This window comes from Ranitomeya variabilis, chromosome 3 (genome assembly GCF_051348905.1).
Source record: "Ranitomeya variabilis isolate aRanVar5 chromosome 3, aRanVar5.hap1, whole genome shotgun sequence".
Lineage (NCBI taxonomy): Eukaryota > Metazoa > Chordata > Amphibia > Anura > Dendrobatidae > Ranitomeya > Ranitomeya variabilis.
In genome coordinates, this window is record NC_135234.1 from 511,340,599 (window position 1) to 511,358,132 (window position 17,534).

At 45.2% G+C, this 17,534-nt stretch overlaps 1 protein-coding gene across 2 annotated transcripts in view; it reads right to left on the minus strand.

Moving 5' to 3' along the window:
* The window catches only part of SLC9A7 (solute carrier family 9 member A7), a 143,587-nt gene that overhangs the window by 80,396 nt on the left and 45,657 nt on the right, over positions 1–17,534 (minus strand). For both annotated transcript variants that reach the window (XM_077296896.1, XM_077296897.1), the window contains exon 3: positions 43–120. In XM_077296896.1, coding sequence (XP_077153011.1) covers positions 43–120 — 78 coding nt within the window. The remainder of the gene's footprint in view (positions 1–42; positions 121–17,534) is intronic.

The following is a 17,534-nucleotide window of genomic DNA, read 5'->3' on the forward strand; positions in this document are numbered from 1 at the left end:
GAGATAATCACAGTTCTAAATTAGAGGGAAATTCAGACGTACCTTTTTTAAGCTGTAACCAGCATGAAAAATAATCGGTGGCAGTAAAATGTTAAAGAAGACTTCTGGGTCAAAGGTCACCTGCAAGAAAAGAAATTCAGATTACATTGGTACTGGAATAGGGAATTAATAGAATGTTCACTGGGGAGCTAAACACAGATAAGAAGATCACATCCCTCTTAAGCTCTTTAAAGGGGTTGTCCGGCTTTAAGGCCCCGTCTCACTAAGCGATTTACCAACGATCACGACCAGCGATACGACCTGGCCGTGATCGTTGGTAAGTCGCTGTGTGGTCGCTGGGGAGCTGTCACACAGACCGCTCTCTCCAGCGACCAACGATCAGGGGAACGACTTCGGCATCGTTGAAACTGTCTTCAACGATGCCGAAGTCCCCCTGCAGCACCCGGGTAACCAGGGTAAACATCGGGTTACTAAGCGCAGGGCCGCGCTTAGTAACCCGATGTTTACCCTGGTTACCAGCGTAAATGTAAAAAAAAACAAACAGTACATACTCGCCTTTCGGTGTCCAGGTCCCTTGCCGTCTGCTTCCTGCTCTGACTGAGCCGCCGTACAGTGAGAGCAGAGCGCAGCGGTGACGTCACTGCTGTGCTCTCACTTCTCGCTGTACGGCGGCAGTCAGTGAGAGAAGGAAGCAGACGGCAAGGGACCTGGACACCGAAAGGCGAGTATGTACTGTTTGTTTTTTTTTACATTTACGCTGGTAACCAGGGTAAACATCGGGTTACTAAGCGCGGCCCTGCGCTTAGTAACCCGATGTTTACCCTGGTTACCAGTGAAGACATCGCTGGATCGGTGTCACACACACCGATTCAGCGATGTCAGCGGGGCCTCAACGACCAAAAAAAGGTCCAGACCATTCCGACACGACCAGCGATCTCGCAGCAGGGGCCTGATCGCTGGTACGTGTCACACATAGCGAGATCGCTATGGAGGTCGCTGTTGCGTCACAAAACTTGTGACTCAGCAGCGATCTCGCTAGCGATCTCGCTATGTGAGACGGGGCCTTTAGGCTCACTATGTGACTGCGGCCTTTTGAATCCTCACATCCGGGTGCACTGCGCACTGTGATGATTCTCTGGTGCCGGTAGCAGATGGTCATGTGGCCACAAGTATGAGATTTGAATACTTCTGGACACATTCTGACTATACAGTACAGACCAAAAGTTTGGACACACCTTCTCATTTAAAGATTTTTCTGTGTTTTCATGACTATGAAAATTGTACATTCACACTGAAGGCATCAAAACTATGAATTAACACATGTGGAATTATATACTTAACAAAAAAGTGTGAAACAACTGAAAATATGTCTTATATTCTAGGTTCTTCAAAGTAGCCACCTTTTGCTTTGGTGACTGCTTTGCACACTCTTGGCATTCTCTTGATGAGCTTCAAGAGGTAGTCACCGGGAATGGTTTTCACTTCACAGGTGTGCCCTGTCAGGTTTAATAAGTGGGATTTCTTGCCTTATAAATAGGGTTGGGACCATCAGTTGTGTTGTGCAGAAGTCTGGTGGATACACAGCTGATAGTCCTACTGAATAGACTGTTAGAATTTGTATTATGGCAAGAAAAAAGCAGCCAAGTAAAGAAAAACGAGTGGCCATCATTACTTTAAGAAATGAAGGTCAGTCAGTCTGAAAAATTGGGAAAACTTTGAAGGTGTCCCCAAGTGCAGTGGCAAAAACCATCAAGCGCTACAAAGAAACTGGCTCACATGAGGACCGCCCCAGGAAAGGAAGACCAAGAGTCACCTCTGCTTCTGAGGAGAAGTTTATCTGAGTCACCAGCCTCAGAAATCACAGTTTAACAGCAGCTCAGATTAGAGACCAGGTCAATGCCATACAGAGTTCTAGCAGCAGACACATCTCTACAACAGCTGTTAAGAGGAGACTTTGTGCAGCAGGCCTTCATGGTAAAATAGCTACTAGGAAACCACTACTAAGGACAGGCAACAAGCAGATGAGACTTGTTTGGGCTAAAGAAAACAAGGAATGGACATTAGACCAGTGGAAATCTGTGCTTTGGTCTGATGAGTCCAAATTTGAGATATTTGGAACCAACCACTGTGTCTTCGTGTGATGCAGAAAAGGTGAACGGATGGACTCTACATGCCTGGTTCCCGCCGTGAAGCATGGAGGAGGCGGTGTGATGGTGTGGGGGTGCTGTGCTGGTGACACTGTTGAGGATTTATTCAAAATTGAAGGCATACTGAACCAGCATGGCTACCACAGCATCTTGCAGCAGCATGCTATTCCATCCGGTTTGCGTTTAGTTGAACCATCATTTATTTTTCAACAGGACAATGATCCCAAACACACCTCCAGGCTGTGTAAGGGCTATTTGACCAAGAAGGAGGGTGATGGAGTGCTACGCCAGATGACCTGGCCTCCACAGTCACCAGACCTGAACCCAATTGAGATGGTTTGGGGTGAGCAGGACCGCAGAGTGAAGGCAAAAGGGCCAACAAATGCTAAGCATCTTTGGAAGCTCCTTCAAGATTGTTGGAAGACCATTCCCGGTGACTACCTCTTGAAGCGCATCAAGAGAATGCCAAGAGTGTGAAAAGCATTCGTCAAAGCAAAAGGTGGCAACTTTGAAGAACCTAGAATATAAGACATATTTTCAGTTGTTTCACACTTTTTTGTTAAGTATATAATTCCACATGTGTTAATTCATAGTTTTGATGTCTTCAGTGTGAATGTACAATTTTCATAGTCATGAAAATACAGAAAAATCTTTAAATTAGAAGAAGGTGTGTCCAAACTTTTGGTCTATACTGTACGTGTCTGACCTTACCCAACACACATGCATTAAGCAAGGCCGCGCATGTATAGTCAGCACGTGACCGCATGTATGCAAATCGCATACTTGTGGTCACACCCACTGCAGGAACTGGAGAATCATAACAGCACACAGTGTGCGCACAGTGTGGATTCACAAGTCTGCAGTCACAGAGTGACAACTCCAGACAACCCCTTGGTCACAGGAGGAGTAATGACAGAACACATGACATAACACACTTGTCATGTGTTTTAAGGGAATTTGAATTGTTACAATAGTGAAATGGTCTACCATTAAACATCTTAAAGGGTACTGGTCACCATGTTATAGGGCAGGGGAGCAGAGTAGATTTATACAGTAGCTTATGAAAGCCCCTCCACCTTGCATTTTTTGTGTCTTGCAACCTCACAACCTGGAATTTCACAGTTTGAGGGTTTATATAAATTCGAGTAAAGAACATGCCTACAACTGTGAACATTTGCTTCACAATAAAAAGGAAACCAAACAACAAATAGGACAAAATAACTTAAGTGGAGCGCCCACTAGGACCGTGGGGTACTCTGTACCGGGTCGATTGTTCTTAAAAGGGGTAGTGTCACAGTGGCAGTTACCCAGTCCATGGCCCTGGGTGTCCAATAAAAGGGGTTGAAGTAAATGGGACATAAAGTTTATAAAGTTTGTTCGTGACGCCACCTGTGGTATTTGGTCAGGGATGGCCGACACTGCTTAAAATGGTCCACCGGGGTAATGTTATGGCAGCAGGGATGGTATGGCTTCCCACAGGTGAAGCTGGGTCCCCAGGGAACCCGATGTAGTAGATAAAGATGGTGAAGTGCCAGAAAGAACTATAGGACACAAGGTTGCAGTCTCTCTACCTTTTTTACTGGTGTAAGGCAGCCACAGTCCAGGGTACGAATCACAGGTGATGGTAAGGTCCGGCCAGCTTGGAAGCGATTCAGGAATCCCCCTAGCCAGGTGGAGTTGGAAGCCTTCCTCTCTGCGCTGTGTTGTTGTCCCTTGCTGCTTTAGGCCTCACACAAGGTCCTATCTCTCTATCCCTTTTAGTAGGACACTACCCGCATGGCAGGCAACTCAAGCCTTTTTACAGGTGTCTCTCAGTATGACTCCAGGGCTCTATGTGTTGCTGTGCCTTCAGGTGTTATTGGTGGGCAGGCGACCTGCAATCTCCTGTCTGCCGATTTCTGCTATAGGACATACAGTTACCCCCACAACCTCGGTCTTCTGGCTACTGGTTTCTTACGCTTCAGCATGGAGGAAGCTCAGTCGCAGCTTCTGTCCAGCTCTTTACTTCTCCTGTGCTTCTCTTCCCCCTTCAGTCTCCTACAGACTGCTCTGTTCCTCTCTCCTTCCAGGAGCTGCAGATCCACGGATCTGCACGGCCCCAGCTTTCCTCTCCCAGACTCTCTCTGTCTGCTTCCTCTCTCCTTAGTCCCTCTGACAGACTAACTCCTCACAGACGACTGACTAACTCCTCCCCCCAGGCCAGAATATATAAAGAAGTTCCCCTGATTCCGGGTCAAGAGCTCCCCTTCTGGCCTGGAGGCAGAACAGTGTTGCATGTACTGGTTACCTGTTAAAGGGATCCTTCCTCGCTTCCAAGCATGGCATCACCCTCCCCAAAAGGAAGGCAATACCACTGTAACAACCGGTTACCTGGGGTGTTACAGAAGACTTCTGTGTCTATAACTATTTACCCCCCCCCCCCCCCCCCCCGCGTAAGTCAGTACTTTGCAGAGTCTCATTTTGTGGCAATTACAGCTGCAAGTCGCTTTGGATAAGTATCTATGAGCTTTCACCATCTTGCCGCTGGGATTTTTGCCCATTCCTCATGGCAACACTGCACCAGCTCCTTCAAGTTAGATGGTTTCCTCTGGTGAACAGCAATCTTAAAGTCTGAGCTCTGATTCTCAATTTGATTAAGGTTTAAGCTTTGAACTAGTTCACTCCAAAACATTACACAGTACCCCTTAATGGTAAGGTACCGCGTTTGTAGATCATGCATTAATCAATGTAATGTAGCATAACATGCTGTTATAACCAAGATTTGAATGCATGTAAAACAGATTTCGTGTGTTATACCAGTAGAAAGAAGGAACTGGGGGCTGACATCTTGGTTTCACAGCAGTAGCACGACACTAGCAGTGTCATTTTACGGCACCACATGGACATAGGAGATAATAGACCGGCGCGGACCCTATCTATAACATTGAAGAGGCATTAGCAGTGAGCTGGACACGCCTCTGTGGGCTGCACAACTCACTGCTGTAGGTGTGACTAGCAGCCATTTTACTATAGCCCAGTGCTCTCTGCCCAGCTCCACTTGCTCTCTATCGCTGCAGGACAGAAGCGCTGACTGGAGCCGGAGAGTGGGGAGTGCGGGTGATTTACCTCCCTGCTCCTGTCCTGTACTCCAGGCACTGCACGTTCTGAGCAGACATCCTCTGCTCCTCACATGCTGCCCTCCCTGGGTGCTTCTCCTGCTATGTCTCCGCCTCCCCACTTGCACACAGTCGGAGTCCCAGTGATCTCCGGTAAGCTGCACTCTCCCCCCCGTGTCGCTCTCCCTCCTCTCCCCCCTGCATTCTCTCCCCCTGTGTCACTCTCCCTCTCTGTGTGGCGTGGGGGGGGTCTCTATGCGTGTGTGCAAGCATCGTCCGATGGGACTACAAGTCCCATCAGACGATGCCTGCTACACTGACAGTGATTGACACATTAGCCAATGATGGGTCAGTAATAGTCCCATCATCCGGCTAATGTGTTGAATGTAAAAAACATGCTACATACATACATACTAGCTACATACATACATGCTAGCTACATACATACATGCTAGCTACATACATACATGCTAGCTACATACATACATGCTAGCTACATACATACATGCTACATACATACATACATACATGCTAGCTACATACATACATGCTAGCTACATACATACATGCTAGCTACATACATACATGCTAGCTACATACATGCTAGCTACATACATACATGCTAGCTACATACATGCTAGCTACATACATGCTACATACATACATGCTACATACATACATGCTACATACATACATGCTAGCTACATACATACATGCTAGCTACATACATACATGCTAGCTACATACATACATGCTACATGCATACATGCTACATACATACATACATACATGCTAGCTACATACATACATGCTAGCTACATACATACATGCTAGCTACATACATACATGCTAGCTACATACATACATACATGCTACATACATGCTACATACATACATACATGCTACATACATACATGCTACATACATACATGCTAGCTACATACATACATGCAAGCTACATACATACATGCTAGCTACATACATACATGCTACATGCATACATGCTACATACATATATACATGCTAGCTACATACATACATGCTAGCTACATACATACATGCTAGCTACATACATACATGCTAGCTACATACATACATGCTAGCTACATACATACATGCTAGCTACATACATACATACATGCTACATACATACATACATGCTACATACATACATGCTACATACATACTACATACATACATTACATACATGACATACAGTGGGGCAAAAAAGTATTTAGTCAGTCAGCAATAGTGCAAGTTCCACCACTTAAAAAGATGAGAGGCGTCTGTAATTTACATCATAGGTAGACCTCAACTATGGGAGACAAACTGAGAAAAAAAAATCCAGAAAATCACATTGTCTGTTTTTTTATCATTTTATTTGCATTTTATGGTGGAAAATAAGTATTTGGTCAGAAACAAAATTTCATCTCAATACTTTGTAATATATCCTTTGTTGGCAGTGACAGAGGTCAAACGTTTTCTGTAAGTCTTCACAAGGTTGCCACACACTGTTGTTGGTATGTTGGCCCATTCCTCCATGCAGATCTCCTCTAGAGCAGTGATGTTTTTGGCTTTTCGCTTGGCAACACGGACTTTCAACTCCCTCCAAAGGTTTTCTATAGGGTTGAGATCTGGAGACTGGCTAGGCCACTCCAGGACCTTGAAATGCTTCTTACGAAGCCACTTCTTCGTTGCCCTGGCAGTGTGCTTTGGATCATTGTCATGTTGAAAGACTCAGCCACGTTTCATCTTCAATGCCCTTGCTGATGGAAGGAGGTTTGCACTCAAAATCTCACGATACATGGCCCCATTCATTCTTTCATGCACCCGGATCAGTCGTCCTGGCCCCTTTGCAGAGAAACAGCCCCAAAGCATGATGTTTCCACCACCATGCTTTACAGTAGGTATGGTGTTTGATGGATGCAACTCAGTATTCTTTTTCCTCCAAACACGACAAGTTGTGTTTCTACCAAACAGTTCCAGTTTGGTTTCATCAGACCATAGGACATTCTCCCAAAACTCCTCTGGATCATACAAATGCTCTCTAGCAAACTTCAGACGGGCCCGGACATGTACTGGCTTAAGCAGTGGGACACGTCTGGCACTGCAGGATCTGAGTCCATGGTGGCGTAGTGTGTTACTTATGGTAGGCCTTGTTACATTGGTCCCAGCTCTCTGCAGTTCATTCACTAGGTCCCCCCGCGTGGTTCTGGGATGTTTGCTCACCGTTCTTGTGATCATTCTGACCCCACGGGGTGGGATTTTGCGTGGAGCCCCAGATCGAGGGAGATTATCAGTGGTCTTGTATGTCTTCCATTTTCTAATTATTGCTCCCACTGTTGATTTCTTCACTCCAAGCTGGTTGGCTATTGCAGATACAGTCTTCCCAGCCTGGTGCAGGGCTACAATTTTGTTTCTGGTGTCCTTTGACAGCTCTTTGGTCTTCACCATAGTGGAGTTTGGAGTCAGACTGTTTGAGGGTGTGCACAGGTGTCTTTTTATACTGATAACAAGTTTAAACAGGTGCCATTACTACAGGTAATGAGTGGAGGAAAGAGGAGACTCTTAAAGAAGAAGTTACAGGTCTGTGAGAGCCAGAAATCTTGATTGTCTGTTATTTTCCACCATAAAATGCAAATAAAATGATAAAAAAAAGTATTTGGTCAGAAACAAACAATGTGATTTTCTGGATTTTTTTTTCTCAGTTTGTCTCCCATAGTTGAGGTCTACCTATGATGTAAATTACAGACGCCTCTCATCTTTTTAAGTGGTGGAACTTGCACTATTGCTGACTGACTAAATACTTTTTTGCCCCACTGTACATACAGACATACAGTACATTAAACACAGAGTACATACTCACCATTACTTGTCATTTTGTTCCCCGAAGCCAGTGTCATCTGTAAAAAATATGAAAAAAAAACAAACAACCAATATACTTCCGGTCCGCAGAAATCCATGAGTGTCCCACGACGATCTCCCATGGAGAGCAGCAGCATCAGATAATGCGACTGCTCTCCAGGGGCTCCAGGAACACAATGACGGGAGGAAGGTATCCTTCCACCACTGTATTCCTCCGCCGCTGTAAAAAAAAAAAAGTCCCTAGTTTCACTTTATGCCATTGCTGTATGATAAATTTTCCCAGGCAGCAATTGGCATAAAGTGAGACTTTGTCCTAAGGTAACCTCTCAGTGATGCACTGCGGGAGCCATTGTCTCCTGTCAGTGTGTCACTGAGGGTCCTATAGAGCAGTGACATCACCCAATGTCACTGTTCTATAGGGGAGATCGTCGTGGGACACTCGTTATTAATTGGACTATGGCGGACAGGTAGTATACGGTTTATTATTTTACGTTTTTTGCAGGCGCTGAAGTATAGCAAGTATGGTGAAATGAAGAATATTAAAATACTTTTTCCTAATGTGTGCGTGTTTTATTACCCCTTCCTTACTATTGGATTAATAACGGATAGGCGTCTTATTGACGCCTCTCCGTTATTAACCCGGCTTAATGTCACCTTACAATAGCAAGGTGACATTAACCCTTCATTACCCCATATCCCACCGCTACATGGGAGTGGGAAGAGAAGGGCTAAGTGCCGGAATTGGCGCATCTTACAGATGCACCATTTCCGGGGCAGCTGCGGACTGGTATATGTAGCCGGGAGGGGTGGGGGGGGCAATATCCATGGCCCCTATCTAGGCTATGAATATCAGCCCGCAGCTGTCTGCGTAGCCTTTCTGGCTATAAAATATAGGGGGACCCCACGTCATTTTTTTTTGCGGTCCCCCTATTTTAATAGCCAGTAAAGGCTACGCAGACAGCTGCGGGCTGATATTCATAGCAGGCTACAGATATTGGCCCCCGGCCGTCTACTTTCCCCCTCTGGTGCAGAAAATTGCACGGGAGCCCACGCCATTTTTTTCTTTTTTTAATTCAACGCTCATAAAGGCCTCTTTCACACTTGCGTCGGTACGGGTCATGTTTTGGCAGCGCATGCTGGTTTTTTTCCGCCAGATCTGTTTTTTTCCGCCAGATCCGTTTTTTCCACCAGATCCGTTTTTCACGCCGGATCCGGTTTTTCACGCCGGATCCGGTTTTCCACCAGATCCATTTTTTTCCTGCCGGATCCGTTTTTTGTCGCTGGATCCGTTTATTTTCGTTAGATCCATTTTTTGTCGCCGGATCAGTTTTTTTTTCGCCGGATCCGGTTTTTCCCGCCGAATCCGGTTTTTTATCTGATGCTGCTGCTCTCCACGGGAGATCGTCGTGGGACACTCGTGGATTTCTGCAGACAGGTAGTACATTAGTTGTTTGTTATTTTCATATTTTTTACAGATGACACTGGCTTCGGGGAACAAAGTGACAAGTAACGGTGAGTATATACTCTATGTTATATGTACTGTATGTCTATATGTATGTCATGTATGTCATGTATGAATGTACTGTATGTATGTAGTATGTATGTATGGAGTATGAATGTAGTATGTATGTATGTAGCATGTATGTAGCATGTATGGAGTATTTTTTTTTTTATATTCAACACATTAGCCGGATGATGGGACTACTAGTGTCTCATCATTGGCTAATGTGTCAATCACTGTCAGTGTAGCAGGCATCGTCCGATGGGACTTGTAGTCCCATCGGACGATGCCTGCACAGACACAAAGACCCCCGGGCAGGCCGTACAGACCCCGGAGACGCCGTACAGACCCCCCGGAGAGGATGTACAGACCCCCCGGCAGGCCGTACAGACCACCCACGGTCCCGCACAGACCCCGGAGAGGCTGCACAGACAGCGACGACCAATCAACGACCGGCACAGTCCGGCGGAAAAATGGCTGCTCCTTCCTCCCCGCAGTCAGTGCCCACTTCATACTCCCCTCCAGTCAGCGCTCACACAGGGTTAATCCCGGCGGTAACGGACCGCGTTATGCAGTGTTTAACGCACTCCGTAACCGCTGCTATTAACCGTGTGTCCCCAACTTTTTACTACTGATGCTGCCTATGCGACATCAATAGTAAAAAAAATGTAATGTTAAAAATAATAAAAAAAACCTGCTATGCTCACCCTCCGTCGTCGCGTCCTCTCCTCGGCAGTGCAAGCGGCAGGCTCCAGTGCCAAGGATGGTATGCGAGAAGGACCTTCCATGACGTCACGGTCATGGGACAGGAAGCTGCCGCGTGCACTGCACACAGGCGACAGGACTACAAGGGCTCCCTCGGAAGTTGAGTATATGTTTATTTTTTATTTTAACTCTTTTTTAACCTGTTACATACGTGTCTGGGCAATATACTACGTGGCTGTACAATATACTATGTGGCTGAGCAATATACTACTGGGCTGTGCATTATACTACGTGGGCTGTGCAATATACTACGTGGGCTGGGCAATATACTACGTGGCTGGGCAATATACTACGTGGCTGGGCAATATACTACGTGGCTGGGCAATATACTACGTGGCTGGGCAATATACTACGTGGCTGGGCAATATATTACGTGGGATGTGCAATATACTACGTGGCTGGGCAATATACTACGTGGGCTGGACAATATACTACGTGGCTGGGCAATATACTACGTGGACATGCATATTCTAGAATACCCGATGCGTTAGAATCGGGCCACCATCTGGTACTATATATGTATATATGCCATGGATGAGGCCACAGTAAAGTGTATCTTTATTTGGGACAAAAGGTAACTCACAGGTCATTGGAGATGATGATGATGATGATCATACAATTTGTCATTCCTCCTACACAGTCACATACCAGGGAGGAAGCCACTCCAGCCAGTGTAATATTGCGCCTTTCTTTGGGTCACATGGTAACACATGTATTCATTTACAATCCACAGACTCCACTCTCCCTCTCTGCTGTCTGCTCCTCCCACAGGAGTCACAGTCACACTTCACTGGCTGAATCTGAGAAGCTGCCAGGCCCAGACAAGAAAGGAAAAAAATAACACTCGGCTCACTCACTCTGCAGAGCCGACTCCTTTCATTCACAGCAGGGAGCCGGCTCTTTGGATCGGCTCGTTCACAAACGACACATCACTAACACACACACCACTTCAGTCTTCCTCCAGTCCACCATGCTGCTGAGCCCACTGTGTTCTGCTCCTCTGTAACAAGCTGAGCTTCTGATGCAGTAACTGCTGGTGATAGCAGATCACAGAGCAGTCACACACAAAATGGCTCTGCCCTGTGATGCTGCTCTTCATTCTGCCCCAGGGATATTAGACCACCCAAAAGGGGAGGGAAATGGTGATGTCAACAGTTACTGCCCAGATTTTCCAGCTAATAGTAAAGCTGGTGAGTCTTACTATAGCTGCTTGAGGTCTAAAATGGAAAATGCTCCCCCTAGTGGTCAATATACAGTGGGGCAAAAAAGTATTTAGTCAGTCAGCAATAGTGCAAGTTCCACCACTTAAAAAGATGAGAGGCGTCTGTAATTTACATCATAGGTAGACCTCAACTATGGGAGACAAACAGACAAAAAAATCCAGAAAATCACTTTGTCTGTTTTTTTATCATTTTATTTGCATATTATGGTGGAAAATAAGTATTTGGTCAGAAACAAACAATCAAGATTTCTGGCTCTCACAGACCTGCAACTTCTTCTTTAAGAGTCTCCTCTTTCCTCCACTCATTACCTGTAGTAATGGCACCTGTTTAAACTTGTTATCAGTATAAAAAGACACCTGTGCACACCCTCAAACAGTCTGACTCCAAACTCCACTATGGTGAAGACCAAAGAGCTGTCAAAGGACACCAGAAACAAAATTGTAGCCCTGCACCAGGCTGGGAAGACTGAATCTGCAATAGCCAACCAGCTTGGAGTGAAGAAATCAACAGTGGGAGCAATAATTAGAAAATGGAAGACATTCAAGACCACTGATAATCTCCCTCGATCTGGGGCTCCACGCAAAATCCCACCCCGTGGGGTCAGAATGATCACAAGAACGGTGAGCAAAAATCCCAGAACCACGCGGGGGGACCTAGTGAATGAACTGCAGAGAGCTGGGACCAATGTAACAAGGCCTACCACAAGTAACACACTACGCCACCATGGACTCAGAACCTGCAGTGCCAGACGTGTCCCACTGCTTAAGCCAGTACATGTCCGGGCCCGTCTGAAGTTTGCTAGAGAGCATTTGGATGATCCAGAGGAGTTTTGGGAGAATGTCCTATGGTCTGATGAAACCAAACTGGAACTGTTTGGTAGAAACACAACTTGTCGTGTTTGGAGGAAAAAGAATACTGAGTTGCATCCATCAAACACCATACCTACTGTAAAGCATGGTGGTGGAAACATCATGCTTTGGGGCTGTTTCTCTGCAAAGGGGCCAGGACAACTGATCCGGGTACATGAAAGAATGAATGGGGCCATGTATCGTGAGATTTTGAGTGCAAACCTCCTTCCATCAGCAAGGGCATTGAAGATGAAACGTGGCTGAGTCTTTCAACATGACAATGATCCAAAGCACACCGCCAGGGCAACGAAGGAGTGGCTTCGTAAGAAGCATTTCAAGGTCCTGGAGTGGCCTAGCCAGTCTCCAGATCTCAACCCTATAGAAAACCTTTGGAGGGAGTTGAAAGTCCGTGTTGCCAAGCGAAAAGCCAAAAACATCACTGCTCTAGAGGAGATCTGCATGGAGGAATGGGCCAACATACCAACAACAGTGTGTGGCAACCTTGTGAAGACTTACAGAAAACGTTTGACCTCTGTCATTGCCAACAAAGGATATATTACAAAGTATTGAGATGAAATTTTGTTTCTGACCAAATACTTTTTTTATCATTTTATTTGCATTTTATGGTGGAAAATAACAGACAATGTGATTTTCTGGATTTTTTTTTCTCAGTTTGTCTCCCATAGTTGAGGTCTACCTATGATGTAAATTACAGACGCCTCTCATCTTTTTAAGTGGTGGAACTTGCACTATTGCTGACTGACTAAATACTTTTTTGCCCCACTGTATATATTTGTAAGAAAATATATAATATTTTTCATATAGAAATGTTTGCAAACAGTGTAAACATTGCATTATTACATTTTATTTACTATTTTAAGCTTAATTTCACAAAAAAAAAATAAATAAATACAAGAAAACTGGTGGCACCTTCCCTTTAAACTACTTGAGTGTTGCTTAAGCAGTGTGCTTTAGGTTATTGCCTTGTCGGGATGGCGGTCCCATCGGTGATTGACAGCTTTTTCTATATGCAAACTTATACAAGTAAAGGAGCTGAAACTCCTAAACCTTTCATCCAATTTTAATGTGGATACCCTCAAATGAAAGCTGAAAGTCTGAACTTCAACTGCATCTTAATTGTTTGGTTTAAAATTCATTGTGGTAATGCCTATAACCAAAGTTAGAAAAATTTTGTCTCTGTCCAAATATATATGGACCAAACTGAATATACAAAAAAAAGGAGCAAATCCACAAAAAATATGCAAAAAATGTATCTTAACCGCTTAATCCCATTGGACGTACTATCCCGTCAAGGTGACCTGGGCCTTAATTCCCAGTGACGGGATAGTACGTTCAGCATGATCAGCTGCGCTCACGGGGAGAGCACGGCCGATCGCGGCCGGGTGTCAGCTGACTATCGCAGATGACATCCGGCGGTCACGGACCGCTCCTGGCACATTAACCCCCGGCACACATCAAACATGATCGCAGTGTTCCGGCGGTATAGGGAAGCATCGCGCAGGGAGGGGGCTCCCTGCGGGCTGCCCTGAGGGTCCTACCTACCTTCTTCTCCCTGCAGGCCCCGGATCCAAAATGGCCGCGGGGCTGCATCCGGGTCCTGCAGGGCGGTGGCTTAGCAAGCGCCTGCTCAGAGCAGGTGCTGGTAAGCCAGGAGCCCTGCATGTCAGATCACTGATCTGACATAGTGCTCTGCAAAGTGTCAGATCAGCGATCTGACCGTATAACATGATGCCCCCCCGGGGCAATGTTATAAAGTAAAAAAATATATATATTTAGTTGTGTAAAAAAAAAAAAAAAATAATAATAATAATAATAATAATAATAAATTCCTAAATAAATTAAAAAAAAATTCCCATGAATACTTATCTAAATTAAAAAAAACAAAACAATAAAACTACACCTATTTATTATCGACCCGACCTATAAAACTGTCCCACTAGTTAACCCCTTCAGTGAACACCGTAAAATACAAAAAGATTAAAAAAACGAGGCAAAAAACGCTTTATTATCATACCGCCGAACAAAAAGTGGAATAGCACGCGATCAAAAAGACAGATATAAATAACCATGGTACCGCTGAAAACGTCATCTTGTCCCGCAAAAAACGAGCCACCATACAGCGTCATCAGTGAAAAAATAAAAAAAAGTTATAGTCCTCAGAATAAAGCAATGCAAAAATAATTATTTTTTCTATAAAATAGTTTTTATTGTATAAAAGCGCCAAAACAAAAAAATGATATAAATGAAGTATAGCTGTAATCGTACTGACCCGAAGAATAAAACTGCTTTATCCATTCCCTGAGGAAGCGGGATTTAACACACGCGAAACGCGCGTTGGGGTAGCTGACCGAGATCGGGACTCGTTGCATCAAATGGGTAATTAAATCTTATCCTATTTACGCATTTTTGCATATCATGTGTATGGAGGCATGTGGTGATATTACCGGTATTTACGATGCAGTTCATAATATGTAGTTGAACCACCACATCCTAACCAATAAGTGGATGCATCTGATGGTAGTATACTAGTCACATATATTTAAACATACTTACGTTTGGTATACCCATTAATGTCCGGGTCCATGATCTCTGGTCTTTTATGCACTCATGGATTTTTTCACATGATCTTACATATATGGGTAAATACTTTTGCGGTATTGTGTAATGTTGAAACTTTTTTCAATAAAATTTATATTTAAGATTATCCACCATTATGGTTATCTTTTGGACATACATAAAGTTGTATCAATAACAGAGCTATTAATTAGAGCTCTCAGGTGCACCACAACGTAGCATAGACACTGAAAAAGGACCTATTCTAATAGATTACTAAATAAAGTGACAGTGCAATTAATTTGGAAAAGCACAAATGTAATGGTATATCTGAGTCGCCCGTCAGGGCCGTGGGGTACTCGGTACAGGGTCTGGTCACAATTAAAGGGGGGATCATGGTAGTAGCGACCCGGTCCGTGGCCCTGGGCGCCCAAGTAAAAGGGATGGTCTTTAAAGGGGTTGTGGAAATAAGGAAAGTTCATGACGCCACCTATGGTTCTCGGTCAGAGGTGACCGATGCTGCTTAAAGGGGTCCTCTGGGGGCAATGGTGCTGCAGCAAAGATGATGTAGCTTCCCACAGGTGAAGCGGTGTCCCCAGGGCTCCCGGTGTAATTGGCAGGGATGGTGAATGCCGCAAATAAATGGAGGACACAATGTTGCAGTCTTTACCTGGTTTACTGGTGTTAAGCAGCCTCAGTCCAGGATACCAGCAACAGGTATAGATGAAGTCCAGGCAGCCTGAAGACAAGTGGAAATCCCCTTGACAGGTAAGATTGGGAGCCTTCCACTATGTACTGGTCTGCAGTCCCTTTCTACCTGTAGTTGTCTAACAAGGTCCTCTTTCTTCCTCTGTCCAGGGACAGTACCTGCATGGTAGGCAACTTGAGCCATTTCTTTGGGGTCTCTGTCCACGGTGACTCCGGACTCTGCTGCTGTACCTCAGGTATTATGTGGGCAAGTCCCTTTTAGTTTCCTGCCCTTCGGTTCTGCCGTGGGACCTGTAGTTCCTCACGACCTCGGGCTCCCGGTACCCGGTCTCTGCGCTCAGCTTAGAGAGGCCCAGTCGCAGCCCTTCTCTAGCTCCTAAGTCCTTCTGTGCTCCTTCACTGTCTGTTACCAACTGTCTGCACCAGACTAACTGACTCCTCCTCCAGACCAGGATGTTTTATAGGGAAGTTCCCCTTAAACCGGGTTTAGAGCTCCCCCTTCTGGCCTGAAGTCAGAATGTGTTGCATGTAAGGTTACCTGCCAAAGGGATCCCTCATGTTTCCAGGCATGGCATTATTCTCCCCGAGAGGAAGGGAATACCACTGTGGTACCTGAACTCCTGGGGTGCCACATATCCATATCACCACGCCGGGAAGACAGCTCAAAATACATATAATCAGATCAGTGATGATCAAAGTAATATCCCTATTAGTGGTGAGATGAATACTACCATAAATGGCTCTTACCAGTGTCCATGTCTGCAGCACCACACGTGCCCCGACACACGTTTCGCGTTTGCTTCCTCAGGGGGCCAAGATGATATATAAGAGGGCTTTAGGGGACATTTTATATCTCATTGCACCGGTGTTAAGTGTCGATACTTGGATGTAATCATGGCGCATGTGGCCGAATACGAGCGCCAGAAGTTGCATCTCTCCCGATGCCATCATGGCGGTGTGGGTCACGGGGAACTCCTCGATGATGTCAGTGACCCACACATGTCACTATCAGGCGCCAAAAGTGATGCAACAAAATGTGAAAAACACACTGCTCATGATTTTGTCATGTAGAAAGACTCTATAGATAAAGATCTAGACGTGGCGCTTCAGCTGCTGCAGAATACTTCCTAAGAACGTGCCTTCAAGTCTGACGACATTTGCTTTGGAGCACCCCCAACAAACTTCGTTTTTTTGAGCGAGGGTTTAAACAGACATTAGCTTATGTAATGATCATTACACAAATTTGACCTGAACTAACAGGCATTATTTCAGTGAATGTATTACTCTGACTTGTGATACAGTGAAGGCAGAGGGGTCATCAAACCTTCTACATGACCTGCTCTGGGAGGAACGTTTATAGCCAGAAGCCAAGCGCAGGTGTTGCCACCACACAACGAGGTCTATTAATAATTGAGCAGCTAATGAACAGCACACAGCATCCTCCACATCAGTGCATTTTAGGTCACAGAACTGAAGCATACACTAGTGCTACCCTTTAAGGCAAGTTTCAGATGTGCAACGAAGCCCGAGTAACTCTCATCCTGCAGCAAATACTCAGGCAACGATAGAGGAACTCAAAAGTAGAAAACTACTCTTGCATACAAAGAAATTTACCTCAGAGCACAAGAGAAACGCAATTAAAGCAATTTTTGGTGGCAGAAAATATTAAGCCTGATACATCTTGTAGGGGATCCAAAGCCTGCAGAGCACAAGCCACTTTCTGGTCCAGCAGTTGTGCCACTAATGTCTCTTATTCAGACCTGTAATTCAGCAAGAGAATGATCCACACTAATGAAGTACATGGACGA